The 20978-nt window shown below is 23.3% G+C and overlaps 11 protein-coding genes across 11 annotated transcripts in view; 7 read left to right on the forward strand and 4 right to left on the reverse strand.

Moving 5' to 3' along the window:
- The window catches only part of tsuA (ULK family protein kinase), a gene marked incomplete at both ends in the record, with an annotated part of 7107 nt that extends 4770 nt beyond the window's left edge, over positions 1-2337 (forward strand). Inside the window, one exon of the mRNA XM_642357.1 lies at positions 1-2337. This exon is cut by the window's left edge and continues 3896 nt beyond it. Within this exon, the coding sequence (XP_647449.1) occupies positions 1-2337 (2337 nt within the window).
- A 170-nt stretch (positions 2338-2507) lies between these two features.
- Positions 2508-2885, reverse strand: DDB_G0267964 (hypothetical protein; the record flags this gene model as incomplete). The annotated part of the gene is made up of 1 exon (XM_642358.1): positions 2508-2885. The coding sequence occupies one exon, from the start codon at positions 2883-2885 to the stop codon at positions 2508-2510; it is 378 nt and encodes a 125-aa protein (XP_647450.1).
- Positions 2886-3391: 506 nt separating this feature from the next.
- Positions 3392-4817, forward strand: sigD (spore coat protein; the record flags this gene model as incomplete). The annotated part of the gene is made up of 2 exons (XM_642359.1): positions 3392-3455; positions 3544-4817. 2 exons carry the CDS (start codon positions 3392-3394, stop codon positions 4815-4817), a joined length of 1338 nt encoding a protein of 445 aa, XP_647451.1.
- A 1324-nt stretch (positions 4818-6141) lies between these two features.
- pyd1 (dihydropyrimidine dehydrogenase) lies at positions 6142-9314 on the forward strand (the record flags this gene model as incomplete). Its single annotated transcript, XM_642360.1, has 2 exons — positions 6142-6291; positions 6435-9314. 2 exons carry the CDS (start codon positions 6142-6144, stop codon positions 9312-9314), a joined length of 3030 nt encoding a protein of 1009 aa, XP_647452.1.
- A 196-nt stretch (positions 9315-9510) lies between these two features.
- On the reverse strand, positions 9511-10164 carry DDB_G0268406 (hypothetical protein; the record flags this gene model as incomplete). Its single annotated transcript, XM_642361.1, has 4 exons — positions 9511-9539; positions 9632-9796; positions 9873-10040; positions 10119-10164. 4 exons carry the CDS (start codon positions 10162-10164, stop codon positions 9511-9513), a joined length of 408 nt encoding a protein of 135 aa, XP_647453.1.
- Positions 10165-10588: 424 nt separating this feature from the next.
- On the forward strand, positions 10589-12482 carry DDB_G0267968 (hypothetical protein; the record flags this gene model as incomplete). The annotated part of the gene is made up of 3 exons (XM_642362.1): positions 10589-10592; positions 10695-11005; positions 11100-12482. 3 exons carry the CDS (start codon positions 10589-10591, stop codon positions 12480-12482), a joined length of 1698 nt encoding a protein of 565 aa, XP_647454.1.
- A 125-nt stretch (positions 12483-12607) lies between these two features.
- DDB_G0267970 (hypothetical protein) lies at positions 12608-12844 on the reverse strand (the record flags this gene model as incomplete). Its single annotated transcript, XM_642363.1, has 2 exons — positions 12608-12700; positions 12776-12844. 2 exons carry the CDS (start codon positions 12842-12844, stop codon positions 12608-12610), a joined length of 162 nt encoding a protein of 53 aa, XP_647455.1.
- Positions 12845-13196: 352 nt separating this feature from the next.
- Positions 13197-15239, forward strand: DDB_G0268554 (hypothetical protein; the record flags this gene model as incomplete). Its single annotated transcript, XM_642364.1, has 3 exons — positions 13197-13200; positions 13302-13606; positions 13686-15239. The coding sequence occupies 3 exons, from the start codon at positions 13197-13199 to the stop codon at positions 15237-15239; spliced, it is 1863 nt and encodes a 620-aa protein (XP_647456.1).
- A 588-nt stretch (positions 15240-15827) lies between these two features.
- DDB_G0267972 (hypothetical protein) lies at positions 15828-16173 on the forward strand (the record flags this gene model as incomplete). The annotated part of the gene is made up of 2 exons (XM_642365.1): positions 15828-15831; positions 15905-16173. 2 exons carry the CDS (start codon positions 15828-15830, stop codon positions 16171-16173), a joined length of 273 nt encoding a protein of 90 aa, XP_647457.1.
- Positions 16174-16568: 395 nt separating this feature from the next.
- Positions 16569-17311, forward strand: DDB_G0268408 (hypothetical protein; the record flags this gene model as incomplete). Its single annotated transcript, XM_642366.1, has 3 exons — positions 16569-16838; positions 16978-17046; positions 17093-17311. The coding sequence occupies 3 exons, from the start codon at positions 16569-16571 to the stop codon at positions 17309-17311; spliced, it is 558 nt and encodes a 185-aa protein (XP_647458.1).
- Positions 17312-17433: 122 nt separating this feature from the next.
- On the reverse strand, positions 17434-20526 carry DDB_G0267974 (hypothetical protein; the record flags this gene model as incomplete). The annotated part of the gene is made up of 3 exons (XM_642367.1): positions 17434-19521; positions 19586-20289; positions 20454-20526. The coding sequence occupies 3 exons, from the start codon at positions 20524-20526 to the stop codon at positions 17434-17436; spliced, it is 2865 nt and encodes a 954-aa protein (XP_647459.1).
- Between the last annotated feature and the right edge of the window lie 452 nt (positions 20527-20978).

The following is a 20978-nucleotide window of genomic DNA, read 5'->3' on the forward strand; positions in this document are numbered from 1 at the left end:
GCATGTGTTATAATTGGTGATGGATTAAGTTCAGAGATTATAATTAACCTTTTATTATGTTCAATTTCAAGTTATCCACATCTTAGAAAAATAATATTACAATTATCATTACATTGTTTAAGAGGTTCAAAATTATTTGCTGAATCAATTAGTAAAGAAGAAAAATCATTAATTTATCCAATTAATCAAAATAATAATAATAATAATAATAATAATAATAATAATCAAAATAAAAATAATAATAATAGTAATAGTAATCCATCAACACCAAATTTACAATTTCAAAATTCTTATAATTCACCATATAATACTATTAATAATAATAAACCAAGATCATTTTTTGATTATCTTTCAATTAAAAATATAAATCAATCAAATAATAATAATAATAATAATAATAATAATAATAATAATAATAATAATAATAATAATAATAATTTAAATACGGAATCAACAATTGAATTTAATCAAGAACAAAAATCATTAGTATTATTAATATTAAGTGCAATTTTAATTCATTCAAAAGAATCTATTGATTGGATGATTCATTATGATTTAGTTGATTTATCAATTAGATATTTTCAAAATACTGATATTAGAATATCATCAAGTGCAAGTTATTTCCTAAGTGGTTTCTTAACAGTTTCAATTAATTATGAAAAAGAATTTGATAATTTTAATAATAATTTAAATAATAGTAATAATAATTTAATTAGACCAACATCACCAAATAGTAATAATTTAATAATTAATGGTACAAATTCATTGATTGATAATCAATTAACAATTATAATTGATTCAATTATTCAAGTTATACCAATAAAGAATATTAGAAAATTATTTAGTGCAAAACGTGTTGAAGGTAATACAATGAGAGATTTAGAGGGTGGTTGTTTTGGTAAACCAAATATTGGTATGTTGGATGGTGTAGTTTGTATATTACTTAGAATGTTAAAGAGAGGTGGACAAGAATTTTTAGAGACAATGTTAGAGAGTGGTATTTGGGAAGCTTTATGTCATCAAATTAGTAGTACTACCTCTGAGATTGAATTAAGTCCGCATGGTATAATTCATTCGCTAAGAGTTATCTATGAAGTACTTTCATCAGACACTGATCATATTCCATACTTGGTAAAAAATAATCTATTGACATCACTTTGTAACCTATTGGATAGCGGTCATTTAGAGAGAATTAAAGAATGGCCATCACTTCAAATGGGTAGTGTTAGTGGTATTAGTGCATTGGCAAATCAAATATTTTTCATACTATATCTACCACTATCGAGTAATGCAAAGGATAGAATTGGCGATCCAATGATCGAATTGATTAGACATATTATGTTAGCACAGGAATTAGTTAGAAATATCATTATGTTACTCCCACAAATACCAAGTGATTCAATCGATTTACCATTGGGTCTTTTATCAAATATAATCTTGGAGGATAGTAAATTCGCTAATCAATTCATTGAATTTGGTGGTTTAGAACCAAATACTGCTCAATTAATTCTAAATCCTGATAGAATTTCACCATCGACTTTAGTTGATTCTTTAATCATTTTCAGTCAATTGGCAAGAATCTCTCAAGATAACTATAAAGCAATGCATCGTTCTGATTTATATGGTTTATTGAAAAAGTTATTGGCTCATCCCGAAGCAACAGTTCGTGCTAAAACTTGTAATCTCATTGGTAATATGTTTAAATATAATGGTTATTTCTATCAACATTTTCAAAAGAGTGGTATTTTACCAATTTTAATTTCACGTTGTATTGATGTTGATTTAAATACTAGAAAATTCGCTTGTTTTGCTTTAGGTAATGCTGCTTTTCATTCAAGTGATCTTTATGATGAATTAGATGATTCAATACCAATTTTAAAAAAATTATTAAATAATGAATATCCATTTAGTGGTCAACAACAACAACAACAATCACAACAACAACAACAATCACAACAACAACAACAAAATGATTTATTATTACAAATTGAAGAAGATGAAAAAACAAGATCAAATGTCATTGGTGCATTGGGTAATTTAGTTAGAAACTCATCACAACTTTGTCAAAAAATGATCGATAGTGGTATTTTAGATGCATTAACCTCTTATTTGGATGAATATAAATCTCATACAAACATATTGAAAAGTGTTTTATTTTCACTTGGTAATTTCTCTGTCTATGAACAATGTCGTTATATTTTAATTGAAGATTATGATTTAGATTCAACTTTAGATGATCTATTTGAATACTTAAAACAAAATCAACAACAAATCGATCCAACAATCATTAAATATATTAATAGAATTAAAAAAATTTTAAGATCTCCTTCAACTTAAAAAAAAAGAAAAAATTTTAAAAAAAAAAATTAAAATAATAATAATAATAAATTTGATAAATTTCATTTTTATCAATTTCTCTCTCTATTATTTTTAACTTTGTGAAAAAAAAAAAATAATAATAATAATAATAATTTCTTTTTTTTTAAAAATTTTTTTTTTTTTTATTTTTATCTTTTCCATGTTTTTGGGTCTTCATTAAAATAATTTCTAATTGAATTTATTGGTTGACCTTTTAAAGTTTCTTCAAATCCTTGACTAATGTAATAACCTAAAACATCTAATTTTTCAACATTTGGAAAACCAATACCATTTTCTTTATCAAGTGGTATTATATTTTCAAATATTTTAATATCAAATTCTAATTCTCGAATTGTATCTTTTAATTTTTTAATTATCATTTCACGACATTTGTTTGTGCAATTTGGTCCTAATTTCATTTCTTTCCAATTATATAACATCTCACTCTCTATTATTGATGATACGGTTTTTATTGTATGTTGTTTACATTGTATTTCATCCTTAAATCCATTATTTAAATCTGTCATTTTATTATTATTATTATTATTATTATTAATTATTGGGTTTTTTAAATTTAAAAATAAAAACTTTATTAATTTAATTTTGTTTAAAAAAAATAAAAAAACCACCCCTTTTATAATTTTTTTTTTTTTTTTTTTTTTTTTTTTTTTTTTTTTTTTTTCCTTAATCGATGTTCACCCCATTTTTATATAGGAATTTAATATATATTTTTTTAAGTTTTAGTCCAAAATCCAATACGTAATCCAAACTTTTAACACAACAAAATTTTGTATAAATAGATGTAATTATTTAAAAAAAAAAACAAAAATAACATAAAAAAAAAAAAATAACAATATTTCAAATTAAAAATAAATATAATTATTAATTTAACCTATATTTATTTATTTCTTTATATATTTAGCTATTGGTTTTTTTATTTATTCATTTGTATACTTATTTATTTATTTATTTATATAAAATTTATTTAAAAAAAAAAAAAAAAAAAAAAATATTATTTATATATTCCATAAAAATGAAAAAAGTAATTACACTTTTAGCTTTAATGGCTGCAGCTCAAATTTATGCCCAAGGTCAAGGTAATTTATAAAATTTTATTATTAAATAATATAAAAATAGTACCAACACTTATATTTTTTTTTTTTTTTTTTTTTTTTTTTATTGTAGAATGTATAAATTTATCAGAGAATGAATGTCATAGAAATTCTTCATGTGTACCAGTTAATTTTAAAAAATGTTGTGGTGATCAACAATTTGCATGTTATGAAGGCGATTTTAATAGTTGCCACTATATTACCAAATGTTATAAATCATCCAAGAGTCTAGATGTTATTGAATCAACCAATGAATGTTATATTCCACCAGCAGGTTATGAATTATTCGAGCCAGTTTCATCATGTACAAATGATGAATTAAAACATTGTTCAGATCAAGGTAAACAATGTATTTTCAAGAGAAATGATTGTCCAAATCCAACATCGTGTTGTCCAGGTCATGGTGTTTGTGAAGATTTTAATAGAAGTGAAAGCGGTAGTGGAAATAAGGAACAAATTTCAACTACTGGAAATACTGGACCTCAAACTAGAGGATTTACAATTTCAGGTACAGGTGGTACAGGATCAGTTCCAATTGATGCATGTACAAATGTTCTCTGTCAACAAGGTGAGCATTGTGAAGTTGACCAAGATGGAAGAGCACATTGCTATGTTAATATTGAATCAATTGGTACACTTCCATTAGGTTGTTTAAATGTTGTTTGTCAACCACACCAACATTGTGAAATTGATAAAGAATCAGGTTTAGCTCATTGTGTATTAGATATTAATCCAATAGGATTCACTACAATTGATGCATCTTCAACAGTTGCTGGATCATCTTCAACAACTGGTGGTAGTGGTGGTACAGGTTCAAATGATATTTGTTCAAATGTGCATTGTCCAGATAATTATCATTGTGAAATGAGACAAGATGGAAAAGCACAATGTGTAGCTGACATAAATGCAATTGGCTTCACCACAAGTGGTGCCAGTACTAATGGTTTAATTCCACCAGCATCAACTGGTTGGAGTGATGTTTGTTCAAATGTAATTTGTCCACCAGGTTATTATTGTCAAAAGAATGAACAAACTGGTAAAGCAGATTGTTTAAATTATTCCTCATCAACCACTGGTGGGGGTACAGGTTCAACAACAGGTTCCATTGATGTTTGTTCAAATGTAATTTGTCCACCATATTTCCATTGTGAAAAGAATGATAAAGGTTGGGCCCAATGCGCTGCTGATATCAATGCTATAGGTTTCTCAACTTCAAGTACTAATGGACTTGTTTCAACCACTGGTTCAAATGATGTTTGCCAAAATGTTCATTGTCCACAATTTTTCAAATGTGAAAAGAATGAAAATGGTTTGGGTGAATGTGTATCAACACTTATTCCATTGTAAAAAAAACAATATTTATTAAAATAAATTATTGATGGAAACATTCAGGTTTGGCATCAAAAAAAAAAAAAAAAAAAAAATTAAATGAATTTTTTATTCAAATAAAAAAACAAAAAATACATAAAATGAAAGTAATCATACTGGTTTTTTTTTTTTTTTTTTTTTTTGGTATAGTTTATTTTTAGAATTTAATTGTTTATCATTCATTTTTGTAATGGTTTTTTTATTAAAAAGAAAAACCAGTGGGGAATATATTTAATATAAAAAATGGATTTAAAAAAAAAAAAAATAAAAAAAAAAAAAAAAAAAAAAAAAAAAAAAAAAGATAGTTTTTTTTTTTTAATTAAATAAAAAAAAAGATAGTTTTTTTTTTTTTAAAAAAATAAAAAAAAATTGATACACTTTTTAGAAATAATTTCACATAGAATCATTCAATTATCAATAAATTATTGCTTCTTTTATTTAATAAAAATAAAGTAATTAATAACGAACTGAAAAAATAAAAAAAAATAAAAAAAAAAAATAAAAAAAAATAAAAATAAAAAAATAAAATTTCAAAAACAAATTCAGTGAAAATATCTAGTTTTTTACAAATAAGATCATTTTTATAAAAAAAAAAATTAATTTAAAAAACTAATAATTTTAAAAAAATAAATATAAATTTTAAAAATTAATAAATAAATAATTAAACAAATTTGACAATTTTTTTATGGTGGGAAATCAATTCTGGTCAAAATTAAATTCCATCAAAAAAAAAAAAAAAGAAAAAATAATTAAAATTGATGATGAAGAAAAGCGATCAAAAGCTTGAAAATTTCAAAAAAAAAAAAAAAAAAAAAAAAAAAAGATCTTTTTTAATAATTGAAAAATTTTATTTTTTTATTTTTTTTTTATTTTTTTTTTTTTCTGGTATTATCATAAACCAAACCCCTTTTTATTGATTTTTTTTTTTTTTTTTTTTCTTAAGCTTTTTTTTTTTATTTTTCTATTTTTTTTTTTTTCTTCATATTTTTTTTCATTTTAACACAATCACAATTGTATATATATATATAAAAAAAAAAAAAAAATAAACAAATAAATAATTATTTTAATTTTTTTTTTTTTTTTTTTTTGTACATTCTTTTTCCACTTTTAATTAATTTTATTTATTTTTAATTTTTTTAAAATAAAAATTTTTAAAAATTTAAAAATTAAAAAAATAAACAAATAAATATTAATATCTCACACACACTCACACAAGATAATTTATATAACTTAAACAAAACTTTTTTTTTTTAAAGAATATTAGAAATTATAACAATAGTAGTAAAAATATAAAAAAAACAAAATGACAGGACACACAGGAGATGTTTCACAAGTTCACGATATTGAGATTTTAGCATTAAATCCAACTGTAAATAAACATGCCACTTTTAAACCAACCATTGTATCAAAAAAAGATAAAGAAAATTGGGCAAGACTTGACCATTGTAAAAAAGTATGTAATAACTATTTAATGTTTTTTTTTTTTTTTTTTCAAATTTTTTTTTTTTTTTTTTGAATCTCTATTTTTTAAAAATCTAAAAATAAAATCATAAAAAAAAAAAAAACATAATCTAACTTTTTATTTTTTAAATAAAGGGATGTGAATTAAAAAATGATTTTGAAGATGTTAAACCAACAACATTAACAGAGAGAGGAGCATTATTTGAATCAGCAAGATGTTTAAAATGTGCAGATGCACCATGTCAAAAAGGATGTCCAACTCAATTGGATATTAAATCATTTATTAGTTCAATTTCAACCAAAAACTATTATGGAGCAGCAAAGACAATTTTCTCTGATAATCCATTAGGTTTAACATGTGGTATGGTTTGTCCAGTTAGTTCATTATGTCAATATGGTTGTAATTTAGCAGCAACAGAAGAGGGACCAATCAATATTGGTGGTCTTCAACAATTTGCCACTGAAGTATTCAAAAAGATGAATATTCCACAAATTCGTGATCCATCCTTAACACCATTGAGTCAATTACCAGAGAGTTATAAAGCAAAGATTGCTTTGATTGGTTGTGGTCCAACCTCAATTAGTTGTGCAACATTTTTAGGTCGTTTAGGTTACACAGATGTCACCATCTTTGAAAAGGAACAATACTTGGGTGGTCTTAGCAGTAGTGAAATTCCAAACTATCGTCTCAATTATGAAGTGGTTGAATTTGAAATCAAGTTAATGAAAGATTTAGGTGTAAAAGTTGAATATGGTAAACGTTTAGGTGAGAATGGCTTCACCGTTGAATCATTACAAAAACAAGGTTATGAAGCCATTTACTTGGGTATTGGTATGCCTGAACCAAAGATTGATCCAGTCTTTAACGAGTTGACAAGTGATCAAGGTTTTTTCAGTAGTAAAGAGTTCTTACCAAAAGTTAGCAAAGCCTCAAAGGCTGGTATGTGCGGTTGTAAATCACAATTACCACAACTCAATGGTAGAGTTATTGTATTGGGTGCTGGTGATACCGCTTTCGATTGTGCTACCTCTGCTTTCCGTTGCGGTGCATCACGTGTTACCGTTTGTTTCCGTCGTGGTTTCTCTGATATGAGAGCCGTTCCTGAAGAAGTTGACATTGCCAAGGATGAACGTTGTGAGTTCCTTCCATACGTTTTACCAAAACAAGTCATTAAACGTGATGGAAAAGTTGTAGCTATGGAATTCTATAAAACTGAAAAAGGTGATGATGGTAATTACTCTGTAGACGAAGATCAATTCTTCCGTGTAAAATGTGATTATATCATCTCTGCTTTTGGTAGTCAAATTGGTAGTGTCGCTGAATCTTGTTCACCATTACAATTCAATAAATGGGGTACTGCAGACATTGACCCAATGACAATGACAAGTAAACATGCCGAATGGTTATTCTGTGGTGGTGATTTAGTTGGTAATGGTACAACCGTAGAAGCTGTAAATGATGGTAAAACCGCCTCTTGGAATATTCATAAATATTTACAATCACTCCATGGTATTCCAATTCCAGATGGTCCACCACAATTACCAAATTTCTTTACACCAATTGATCTTGTGGATATTAGTGTTGAAATGTGTGGTATGAAATTCCCAAACCCATTTGGTTTAGCATCTGCAACACCAGCCACCAGTGCCGCTATGATTAGACGTTCATTTGAACAAGGTTGGGGTTTCGCTGTCACCAAGACTTTCTCATTGGATAAAGATCTCGTTACCAATGTTTCACCAAGAATTGTTAGAGGTACCACTAGTGGTCATCATTTTGGTCCAGGTCAAGGTGCTTTCCTTAACATTGAACTTATCTCTGAAAAAACTTGTCACTATTGGTGTAAAGCTATCGGAGAATTAAAGAGAGATTTCCCAGATCGTATTGTTATCGCTTCAATTATGTGTGGTTTCAACAAAGAAGATTGGACTCAATTGGCTAAAATGGCTGAAGCATCTGGTGCCGATGGTATTGAACTCAATCTTTCTTGTCCACATGGTATGGGTGAAAAAGGTATGGGTTTGGCATGTGGTCAAGATACTGAATTGGTTTTCCATATTTGTCAATGGGTTAGAGCCGCCACTAGATTACCATTCTTTGCAAAATTAACTCCAAATGTAACTGAAATTAAAGAGATCGCCAAAGCTGCACATGATGGTGGTGCCGATGGTGTTACCGCTATCAATACCGTCTCTGGTTTAATGGGATTAAAAGGTGATAGTAACGCTTGGCCAGCAATTGGTGATGAGAAACGTACAACATACGGTGGTGTTTCAGGTAATGCTACTCGTCCAATTGCTTTACGTGCAGTTTCTTCCATTAGAAAATCTTTACCAGATTATCCAATTATGGCAACTGGTGGTGCTGATTCTGCTGATGCCACTATTCAATTCCTCCATTGTGGTGCTTCAGTAGTTCAAATTTGTTCATCCGTTCAAAATCAAGATTTCACCGTCGTTCAAGATTATATCACTGGTCTTAAGACTTATCTTTACATGCAATCTCGTGAAGATTTATTGCAATGGGATGGTCAATCACCACCAAATGAAATCATAAACAAAAATCCAAAATTAAAAGGTTTACCAAAATTCGGTAAATATCTTTTAGAACGTAATAGAATCGATACTGAAGAGAAACAAAACATTGATTTACAAAAAGTTAAGAATCCATTAGTACCATCACCAAATCCAACTCATCCAGTTCCATCTCTCAAAGATCAAATTAATCGTGCAATCCCAAGAATTGGTCGTCATGATGATCTTAAACGTGATCAACAAGTAGTTGCTCTTATCGATGAAGATAAATGTATCAATTGTGGTAAATGTTATATGACTTGTAATGATTCTGGTTATCAAGCTATTAAATTCGATGGTAAAACTCATATTCCATTAGTCACTGATTTATGTACTGGTTGTGATTTATGTTTATCAGTTTGTCCAGTACCAGATTGCATTACAATGGTACCACGTGAAACAATTTATGTACCAGATAGAGGTTTAACTGTCCAAAATTAAATAAAAAAAAATAAAAAAAAAATAAAAAAAATTATAAAAAAAAAAAAAAAAAAAAAAAAAAAAGTTTATTTTTTATTCTAACTACCTTTTAATTATCTTTTAAAAATATTAAATTAAAATAATAACAAATTATTTTAAAAAATTAAACAAATTTAATTTTTTAATAACTTCAACTTTATTATATTTGGAAATTAATTTAATAATACCCTGCATTTGATAGAGTTCCTATTATTAAAAAAATAAAAAAATAATGTTAAGAAAAAAAAAAAAAAAAAACACTTTTAAATTTTATATTATAATAGTCTCTTAATAAATACTTGAAAAATTATCAACAATTAAATTTGCATTCTCTTTTGATAATGTATTAATATCAAACCAAAAAACTAGAAATAAATTATTTGTTTTTAATATTATAATTCTTTTATTTAAACACTCTCCAAATAATTTATTTTCATCATCTTTTGTAATTAAAAATTTTAAATCTATTTTTATATGAAATTGAATAGTTAGTTTATATATATTTAAAAATAAAAAAAATAAAAAAATTAGGAGAGTTACCTTTAATAGAAATATAATTTACTAAATCCTTTTCTGATTCTTTAAAATAATTTACAATCTCAGACTCTTCAATTACATCTATATAATATGATCCATAATAATATAAATTTTTACCTTGAAGATTTAAGATTTGGCAACCTAAAAAACCATTTTTTATAATTTTATTTTCTTTTTTTTAATTATACATATATTTTTTTTAATTAATAATATTTAATTATAAAAATAAATATTATTTATTTTTCATACCAATTAAATTTTCCCATGTGCTTTTATTTTCATTTTGTTCATTCATTTTTTATACCTCGTCTGGACAATTATTTTCAAAATTTTGTAGATCTAATATTGAATATACTTTTATAAAAAATAAATAAAAAATAAAAAAAAAGAAATTAAATAAAAAATTAAAAAATTATTAATATTTGGGGGTTGTTATAATTTTTATTTTTGTTATTATTATTTTTATTTTGGGGTTTTTTTTTTTTGGTATTGCTCAAAAACACCAAAAAACAATTTAAAAATTTACAGATCATTTTTAATTTATCAATTTTATTTTTATTTTATTTATATTATTTTATTTATAAAATAAAAAAAAATGAAAATTTGATTTTTGATAGTGGTAAAATTTATTAAATTTTCATTTTTTTTATTTTTACTAAAAAAAAAAAGAAAAAAAAAAAAAAAATTGAAAAAAAAATTTTTAGGACGCATGTTGATCAATGGGTAAATATTAATTTCTAGTAATAGATTTTAATATATTAATATTAAGTCAATAAACTAACAAACTCACTGAATACTTTTAAAAAGTTGAAAATAAATATATAGATAAAATTAAAACTTTAACATATAATAAAGAGTCACCAAAAACACTTTTAGAATTAATTACTGTTTTAAGGATTTATGATAAGTATAGAGATGATGAATCAATTAGAATTATAACTGCAGATTATTTCTGTCATTACCACATTGATAAATATCTTCATTATGTAGATAAAAAAGGTCATACTGATTTCATTTTAAATTGTTTCTTTGATGATTCAAAAATTGTTTTTAAAAAATTATGTGGTGGGTATTCCCCTCTTAATTCAAGTTATTGTAGATTTAAAATTTATAAGGGAATTGTTAATGATCAAAGGGTATGTCTTTATATTATATTTTTTGATAAGGTTTATTAATATTAATACTACTTTATATTAATCAACCTTATCAAAAAATTAAAAATATATTTAGTTAAAAGAATCTTTTGAAAATAATTCGAGTGAATTAAAAGAAAGGTTAGATCTTTTAAAAAAAAAATTTGTTTATGGTTGGTCAATCAAATCTCGAGCCGAATATGATTTCACTCGTTTACATAGTATCATTTATGATGGAATATCTGATGAAATTTTAAAATATCCAATTTCAGGAAAATATAATGATGGTTCATTTAATAAAAAGTATTATAATAATAGTAATAATAATAATAATAATAATAATAATAATAATAATAATAATAATAATAATAATAATAATAATAATAATAATAATAATAATAATAATAATAATAATAATAATAATAATAATAAAAATAATAATAATATTAATAATAATAATAATTATAAAAAATTCATTCTACCAGATATAATAATTGAAAAGATAATTAGAGATTCGTTATGGTATATTGATGATAGAATGGATAAAGTAATTATAAATGATAATTTATTATCATATGGATTAGTATGTAAACAATTCTTTAGAGTATTATCAAAAATATTAAATAATGAATATTTTGAATGGAAGAAATCAATTATACAATTTAATAACGATAGTGAATTCAGTTTAATTAAACAACCACCATTATATTTCGATTATCAATCAATCAGATTAATACCATATTCAAGTAGTATTGAATATGTGAAATTATTATTCTCAAGAGTTCAATCGTTTTATATTAAAACTGATGAATATGATGCTATAAACTATTATATGAAAAGAGAAAAAAAAAAAATTCCTGATAATGATGATAAAGAAAACGTTGTTTATTTAGAAGCAATTACATATCGAGATAATATTAAATCACCTAGATATTTAGTTTATCCACCACCAATGCCTTCATTAGAAAGTATCACTATTGATAAATATTATGGACTCGAATCAAATTATGCACATTTAATTAAACATATTTTAATAAAATATTTCAAAGATTTTAAAACTTCAAAACTCCACATCAACGATAGATTTGGTATTAAAAGATTTTCAATCAATATCCAAGAATATCATAAATATTTAAATGACAAATCAAATATTAAATTCATTAAGCAAGTATTAGAATATCATTCGAATTCATTAGAAATAGTTGAAATTGATTGTTCAAATACTCAATATATATATCCAAACCAACTAGAATATTTAAAATCATTAATCGATAATCAATCAAATAATAATATAAATTGGTCCCTATCAACTAAAAACATCACCAACAACAACAATCTCCAAAATATACAGTATCTTGGTTTTAGTGAAAATGAGAATGAAAATGAAAATGAAAATGAAAATAAAAATGAAAATGAAAATGAAATTGAAAGTGACAATGAAAGTAATGGTGAAAGTGATAGCTATTCTTTCAACCTTTAAAAATTTAGAGAAATTAAAATAAAATTTAATTTATTTTTTTATCTTTATCTTTTTCTTTTTCTTTATCTTTTTTTTGGAACTACTTTGCAGAAGATACATCATTATTATTATTATTATTATTATTATTAAAAAAAATATCCAAACGAATCAAATGAACCAGATGAAGCAAACAGGCCAGATGAACCAGAAGAATTAGATGAGGCAGGGATATAGATAGTCTATTTATAAATATATCATCAATTAATTCAATCAATAAATTTAATGTAGTTTTAAAATTAAAATCATTCACGGACTCTCGAAATTAAGTTTGTATAAAAAATAGTAATGATTTCAATTTCGAGATTTTTATTATTGGATTTCATTTTATTTTACACTCTAATGCTGAAACTATACGATAAATCAACAAACAAACACACTAATTACTTTTAAAAAGTTGAAAATAAATATATTGATAAAATTAAAACTTTAGAAAATAAAGAATCACCAAAAACACTTTTAGAATTAATTACTGTTTTAAGGATTTATGATAAGTATAGAGATGATGAATCAATTAGAATTTTAACTGCGATCTATTTCTGGCGTTACCACATTGATAAATATCTTCATTAGGAAAAAAAAAAGAAAAAAAAAAAATAAAAGAAAAAAAAAAGAAAAAAAAAAAAAATTAAAAAAAAAATTGAAAAAAAAAAATTTTATTTTTATAATTCCTTAAAAATGTGTAAATATTAATTTCTAATAATAGATTTTGATATATTAATATTAAATCAATAAACTAACAAACACACAAATTATTTTAAAAAGTTGAAAATAAATATATAGATAAAATCAATACTTTAGCATATAAAGAATCACCAAAAACACTTTTAGAATTAATTACTATTTTAAGGATTTATGATAAGTATAGAGATGATGAATCAATTAGAATTTTAACTGCGATCTATTTCTGGCGTTACCACATTGATAAATATCTTCATTATGTGGATAAAAAAGGTCACACTGATTTCATTTTAAATTGTTTCTTTGATGATTCAAAAAATGTTTTTAAAGAATTAAGTGGATATACCCCTCTTAATTCAAGTTATTATAGATTTAAACTTTATCAGAAAATTATTAACGATCAAAGGGTATGTCTTTACTTATTTATTATTAATATTAATACTACTTTATATTAATCAACCTTGTCAAAATTAAAAACATATTTAGTTAAAAGAATATTTTGAAAATAAATCTAGTAAATTAAAAGAAAAGTTGGATCTTTGTAAAAATTATTTTCTTTGGTCTATAAAATTTCGAGGCGAATATGATTTCACTCGTTTACATAGTATCATTTATGACGGAAAATCCGATGAAATTTTAAGATATCCAATTTCAGGAAAATATAATGATGGTTCATTTAATGAAAAGTATTTTAAAAATAATAATAATAATAATAATAATAATAATAATAATGATTATAAAACATTCATTCTATCAGATGTAATAATTGAAAAGGTAATTAGAGATTCATTATGTTATATTGATGATAGAATGGATAAAGTAATTATAAATGATAATTTATTATCATATGGATTAGTATGTAAACAATTCTTTAAAGTATTATCAAGAATATTAAATAATGAATATTTTGAATGGAAGAAATCAATTATACAATTTAATAACGATAGTGAATTCAGTTTAATTAAACAACCACCATTATATTTCGATTATCAATCAATCAGATTAATACCATATTCAAGTAGTATTGAATATGTGAAATTATTATTCTCAAGAGTCCAATCATTTTATATTAAAACCGATGAATATGATTCTGTGAACAAAGACATGAAAAGAGGATATAGAATAATTCCTGATGAATTACCTGATTATACCAGTGATAATTATATGGAAAAAGACACATTTCGAAGAAATATTAAATCACCTGGATATTTAGTTTATCCACCACCAATGCCTTCATTAGAAAGTATCACTATTGATAAATATTATGGACTCGAATCAAATTATGCACATTTAATTAAACATATCTTAATAAAATATTTCAAAGATTTTAAAACTTCAAAACTCAACATCAACGATAGATTTGGTATTAAAAGATTTTCAATCAATATTCAAGAGTATCGTAAATATTTAAATGATAAATCAAATATTAAATTCATTAAGCAAGTATTAGAATATCATTCAAATTCATTAGAAAAAGTTGAAATTGATTGTTCAAATACCCAATATATATGTCTAAACCAATTAGAATCTTTAAAATCATTAATCGATAATCAATCAAATAATAAAATATATTGGTCCATATCAACTAAAAATATCAACAACAACAACAACAACAACAACAACAACAACAACAACAACAACAACAACAACAACAACAACAACAACAACAATTACCAACATGCAAAAAACCGAAGTGAAAGTAAAAGAGAAAGTGAAAATGAAAATGAAAATGAAAATGAAAATGAAAATGAAAATGAAAATGAAAATGAAAATGAAAATGAAAATGAAAATGAAAATGAAAATGAAAATGAAAATGAAAATGAAAATGAAAATGAAAATGAAAATGGGAATGAAAGTGATAGTGAAAGTGATAGTGAAAGTGATAGTGATAATGAAAATGATGCAAAATATCTTAGTTTTAGTGAAAATGAAAATGAAAATGAAAATGAAAATGAAAATGAAAATGAAAATGAAAATGAAAATGAAAATGAAAGATATGAAAGTGATAGTGAAAGTGATAGCTATTCTTTCAGCCTTTAAAAATTAAGAGAAATTAAAATAAAATTTTTTTTTTTTTATTTTTATAATATTGTTTGTTATTCCTTTAATTTAATAAATTATTATTATTTCATTATTGTTTTTTTTTTTTTTTTTTTTTTTTTTTAAAATTTGCAATATCCTTTTTTGAGTCAACAAAAATTAAAAAAAAAAAATAGGCTCTATCAAGACCAATTGAATTTTCTTTTTTTTTTTTTAAAAAATTTCAAATTTTAAATTTGGAAAAAATTATATTAAATTAACATTTTTGGAAATAAAATAAATAAAAAAAATAAAAAAAAGATGAAAAAATTTAAAATAACAAACCTATATTAAAAAAAAATAAATTAGGACCATTTAAAAAAAAAAAGATGATAAAATTTAAAAAAAAAAAAATAAAAGATTTATAAATCTGTAGATTTAATGGAAATATGATTTATTTTAGTTTTTTTTTTTTCCTGGGTCAATCTTAAATTCCAAAGAAGTTTTTATATAGAAAATGTTGGAAAAAAAAAAAGAAAAAAAAAAAAAAAAAAAAAAAGAAAAAAAAATTTGGAAAAAAAAAAATTATTTTTATAGAATTCCCTAAAAATGTGTAAATATTAATTTCTAACAATAGATTTTAATTTTTTAATAAGCTAACAAACACACAAATTATTTTTTAAAAGTTGAAAATAAATATATAGATAAAATCAATACTTTAGCATTTAAAGAATCTCCCAAAACACTTTTAGAACTAATTACTATTTTAAGGATTTATGATAAGTATAGAGATGATGAATCAATTAGAATTTTTACTGCAGAATATTTCACGCGTTACCACAGTGATAAATATCTTCATTATGTGGATAAAAAAGGTCACACTGATTTCATTTTAAATTGTTTCTTTGATGATTCAAAAGAAGTTTTTACAGAAATGAGTGGATATAAACCTTAATTCAAGTTATTGTAGATTTAAAATTTATAAGGGAATTGTTAAAGATCAAAGGGTATGTCTTTACTTATTTATTATTAATATTAATACTACTTTATATTAATATTAATCAAACTTTTCAAAAAATTAAAAACCAATTTAGTTAAAAGAATATTTTGAAAATAATTCGAGTGAATTAAAAAGATTCATTATGTTATATTGATGATAGAATGGATAAAGTAATTATAAATGATAATTTATTATCATATGGATTAGTATGTAAACAATTCTTTAAAGTATTATCAAAAATATTAAATAATGAATATTTTGAATGGAAGAAATCAATTATAATAATAATAATAATAATAATAATAATAATAATAATAATAATAATAATAATAATAATAATAATAATAATAATGAAATCAATTATACAATTTAATAACGATAGTGAATTCAGTTTAATTAAACAACCACCATTATATTTCGATTATCAATCAATCAGATTAATACCATATTCAAGTAGTATTGAATATGTGAAATTATTATTCTCAAGAGTTGAATCATTTTATATTAGAACTGATGAATATGATTCTGGAAGCTATGACACGAAAAGAGAATATAAAATAATTCCTAATGAAGTACCTGGTTATACTAGTGATAATTATTATGAAGAACACATGTATCTAGTAAGTATTAGATCACCTGGATATTTAGTTTATCCACCACCAATGCCTTCATTAGAAAGTATCCTATTGATAAATATTATGGACTCGAATCAAATTAAGCCCATTTAATTAAACATATTTTTAATAAAATATTTCAAAGATTTTAAAACTTCAAAACTCAACATCAACGATAGATTTGGTATTAAAAGATTTCAATCAATATTCAAGAGTATCATAAATATTTAAATGATAAATCAAATATTAAATTCATTAAGCAAGTATTAGAATATCATTCAAATTCATTAGAAAAAGTTGAAATTGATTTTTCAAATACGAAATGTACATATCCAAATATGAAATATATATGTCCAAACCAATTAGAATCTTTAAAATCATTAATCAATAAGCAATCAAATAATAAAATAAATTGGTCCTTGTCAATTAAAAATCAAAAACGACCAAAATATACAAAATATACAATATCTTGGTTTTAGTGAAAGTGAAAGTGAAAGTGAAAGTGAAAGTGAAAGTGAAAATGAAAGTGATAATGAAAGTGATAGTGAAAGTGATAGCTATTCCTTCAGCCTTTAAAAATTTAGAGAAATTAAAATAAAATCTAATTTATTTTTTTTTTTTTATCCTTATCTTTTTCCCTATCTTTTTTTGAAACTACTTTTGCAGAAGATACAACATTACCATTATTATTATTATTATTATTAGTATTACTATTATTAGTATTACTTGTTGATTTTGTACTTGTATATAATGGTGAATCTTTAATTGAAGCGATAATTAAATCGATTTGGCTATTTGGCAAATTATGTTGTTGTGCTATTTCTGTGATGAAATTTTTAACTTGATCAGAGGATACAGAAAAGTAAATCATATTCTGACCGAAATAAGCTAATAAATTATTGACAATCTCTTTATCCAATGTATCAGGAATATTACCATAAATTTTACGATGACGTTTTGAAAGTTCACTCCAATAATATTCAGACCAAAATGCAGATTCTTTGAAAATGTTTGCAGAACGAATATAATCTTTCAAAAATTCAGATTGCCCAGTCTTTGGATTGATTCTATATAATAGATCTGAAGAATTGAATAAAATCTTTGCAGCTTCAATATCATTATCTTTAGATAAATTCATCTCTTGTAATGCACAACTAATTAAGAATAATAAAAACTCGAAACTACTTTCATTCATTTGTAATGATGGTACTTTTTTTAATGTCATTTTTAAAATTTGTGAAAATCTACGACGTCCCAATTCACTATTAAATAAATCTTTTAATGAATTTACTTGATAGAATTCAATTGGTTTTGAGTAAAGTATAGTTGCTAAATGAACTAATGTTGCATCGACAAGTGTTGTTAAATCAACTGCATCTGGTTTTAATGTATTAAATCTCTTTCTACCAACTATAACTTGTTGACTATTTCTATTATTACCACCACCACTAGCACTTACGACTTGATTTGAAGCAACAACACGTTTTGGTCTACTATTAATTGACTGAATCTTTTCATTTAATAATGTTATTTGTGAATCTTTTGCTTTGGTTTTACAAATTTCTTCATTCAATTTAATTTCTAATGATTTAACTTTTTCTCTTAATGATTCCAATTCTTTATTTGTAATGGTTGTAGTATTTGTTGAATTATTACCAATTGGTCTTGAAAACGATGAATATGATTCTGAACTAGTGTTTGAATTTGCTGATTTTAATTCTGCACTTAATAAAAACTCACCTTTTTTAATAGATGTTGATGATGATGATGATGATGATGATGTTGATGACTCTCTTGCTTTCTTTAAATCTTGATCTTTTTGATTTAATAAAAATTGTTGATTATCAATAGTTTGTTTTTGTTGTTTCTTTTCTTTTTCAAAGATTTCTTTATCAACTTTAATTTGTTGATTTAATTTTGCGATAACTTCTTCTTGTTGTTTCATTGTTGCAATTAATGTTTTAATTTTTTCATTTTCATTCATTGTTGTTGTAGTTGATATTGAAACTAATGGTGGTGATGCTGTTGCTGTTGGTAATGGTGGTGTTGTTACAGTAGTGGTAGTAGTATTATTATTGGAAGGTGGTGAAGTTATAGTTATTGAAGATCTTGAAGTTATAGGTGGTTTATTAAATGTACTTGTATTTGGAGTTGATGAATTCTCTTTAACTAATAATTCACCACATGAACTACAATATTTAATGGTTTTAGTTGTTGTAATATTACATCTTGTACATTTACTTAAAATTGTACCTGGTGATGTATTGGATGCAGAAGAACTTGGAATAGCTAAAGTTGAAGAAGCTCCTGATTTATTATTATATGATGCTATTGTTTGAAAAACACCAGAATTTCTATTACTTTTATTAATAAATGATGATGATGATGAAGTTGGTTGTGTAGAATTTGAAGATACTGTTGAAGTTGATTGAATATTAATACCAGATACAGAAGGTGGTGCACTATTATTATTATTATTATTATTATTATTATTATTATTATTATTATTATTATTTGAAGTTAATAATATTAAATTTGAATTTGTTTTATTAATTGATGAAATTATACTATCTTTTGATGCTAATTGAACTTTTTGAGTTTCAATTAAATTTTTAAATTCTTTTTCTTCTTCTAAATTCTTTTTTCTTTGTTTTTCTAAATTTTCATTCAATAATTTTAATCCCTCCTCCTATAAAAAAGATATCAATGTTAATAATACTTAATTTTAAAAATAAAATAAAATTATTATTTACTTTTTCTTTTAGTGCATTAGATAAATTTTGAATTTTTAATAAAAGTTCTTTTTCTTTTTCTTTTTCTCTTTCTCTTTCTTTTTCATTTAATATTGAATTAACATTTGTTGTTGTTGTTGTTGTTGTTGGTATTGTTGGTGTTGGTGGTGGATTACATTTAATACAAACTTTTTCAATACCACATTTAGTACAATCGATATTGTTATTTTGATTTGTGGTGGTATTTTCTAAATCAGTGACATAAGTTGGACCTTTGTAAACGATTTGATCCCATTTTTTAGCTGGTTGAATATTTGTATTTGGTTTATAGCCAAATGTTGGACCTTTATAATTTTCAAGTGTATGAGTAGCACGTGCTATTGCTAATAGATTTTGAATTACAGCATTAATATTTTTACGTAAATATAAATCTGATGAAACGAATAAATCTGATGATTGAATACCAACGATCCAACATGCTTTTAAATAAAGACCAATATTTTCCATATGATGTAATGCTGTATCTCTAGCTGTATTAATGTTTTTAATTGTACCCGGTATTAATGAATTCAATAATTTACATAATACAATACCACTACGTAATGATTCAATTAAGTCATCTGGAAATTTTAATTTCTCACCTATAACTTTTTCAATCCATTTTATTAATTCAATTTCAGTTTGTGGGTCACGTTTTGCTTGTGCTTTTAATTCTAATTCAGCATCTTTATTTTATTTATTTTATTTTATTTTATTTTATTTTATTTTATTTTATTTATTTATTTATTTTATTTTGAAAATAATTATTATTTTTTAATTATTTATTAATTAATATTAATAAAAAAAAAAAATAATAATTAATAATAGTAATTATGGTTTTTTCACTTACCCAAGCCATATAATCTAACTCCATCACCTCTAAAAACTGCATTTCCATAGGTACCCTGGGCAACTGATGCCATTTCTTTTTTTTTTTTAAAAATAATTATACAAATATATACAATAAACAAAAAATAAATAAATAATAATAAATAAATAATAAATAAATAAATAAATAAATAATAAATAAATAAATAAATAAATAAATAAATAAATAATAAAGACAAAGAAAAAAAAATTAATGGAATGATTAAACAATAAAATTACAAGATTACAAAAAAAAAAAGAAAAAAAAAAAAAACCAAATGTAAGGGTCAAAAAGCCTTTGTTTTTATTATAATCAAAAAATTAAATGAAAAAAATTAAAAAAATTAAAAAAAAAAAAGATATTTTCGGTTTAATAAAAAACAATCAACTTTGAAAAACAATCAACTTTGAAAAACAATCAACTTTGAAAAACATACTTTTTTTTTTTTTTGTTTAACTTTTAACAATAACACTAATAATTTTATTCCAATTAGTTTTTTATTTTTAT

The sequence above is a fragment of the Dictyostelium discoideum genome (assembly GCF_000004695.1).
Source record: "Dictyostelium discoideum AX4 chromosome 1 chromosome, whole genome shotgun sequence".
In the NCBI taxonomy this organism is placed as follows: Eukaryota; Evosea; class Eumycetozoa; order Dictyosteliales; family Dictyosteliaceae; genus Dictyostelium; species Dictyostelium discoideum.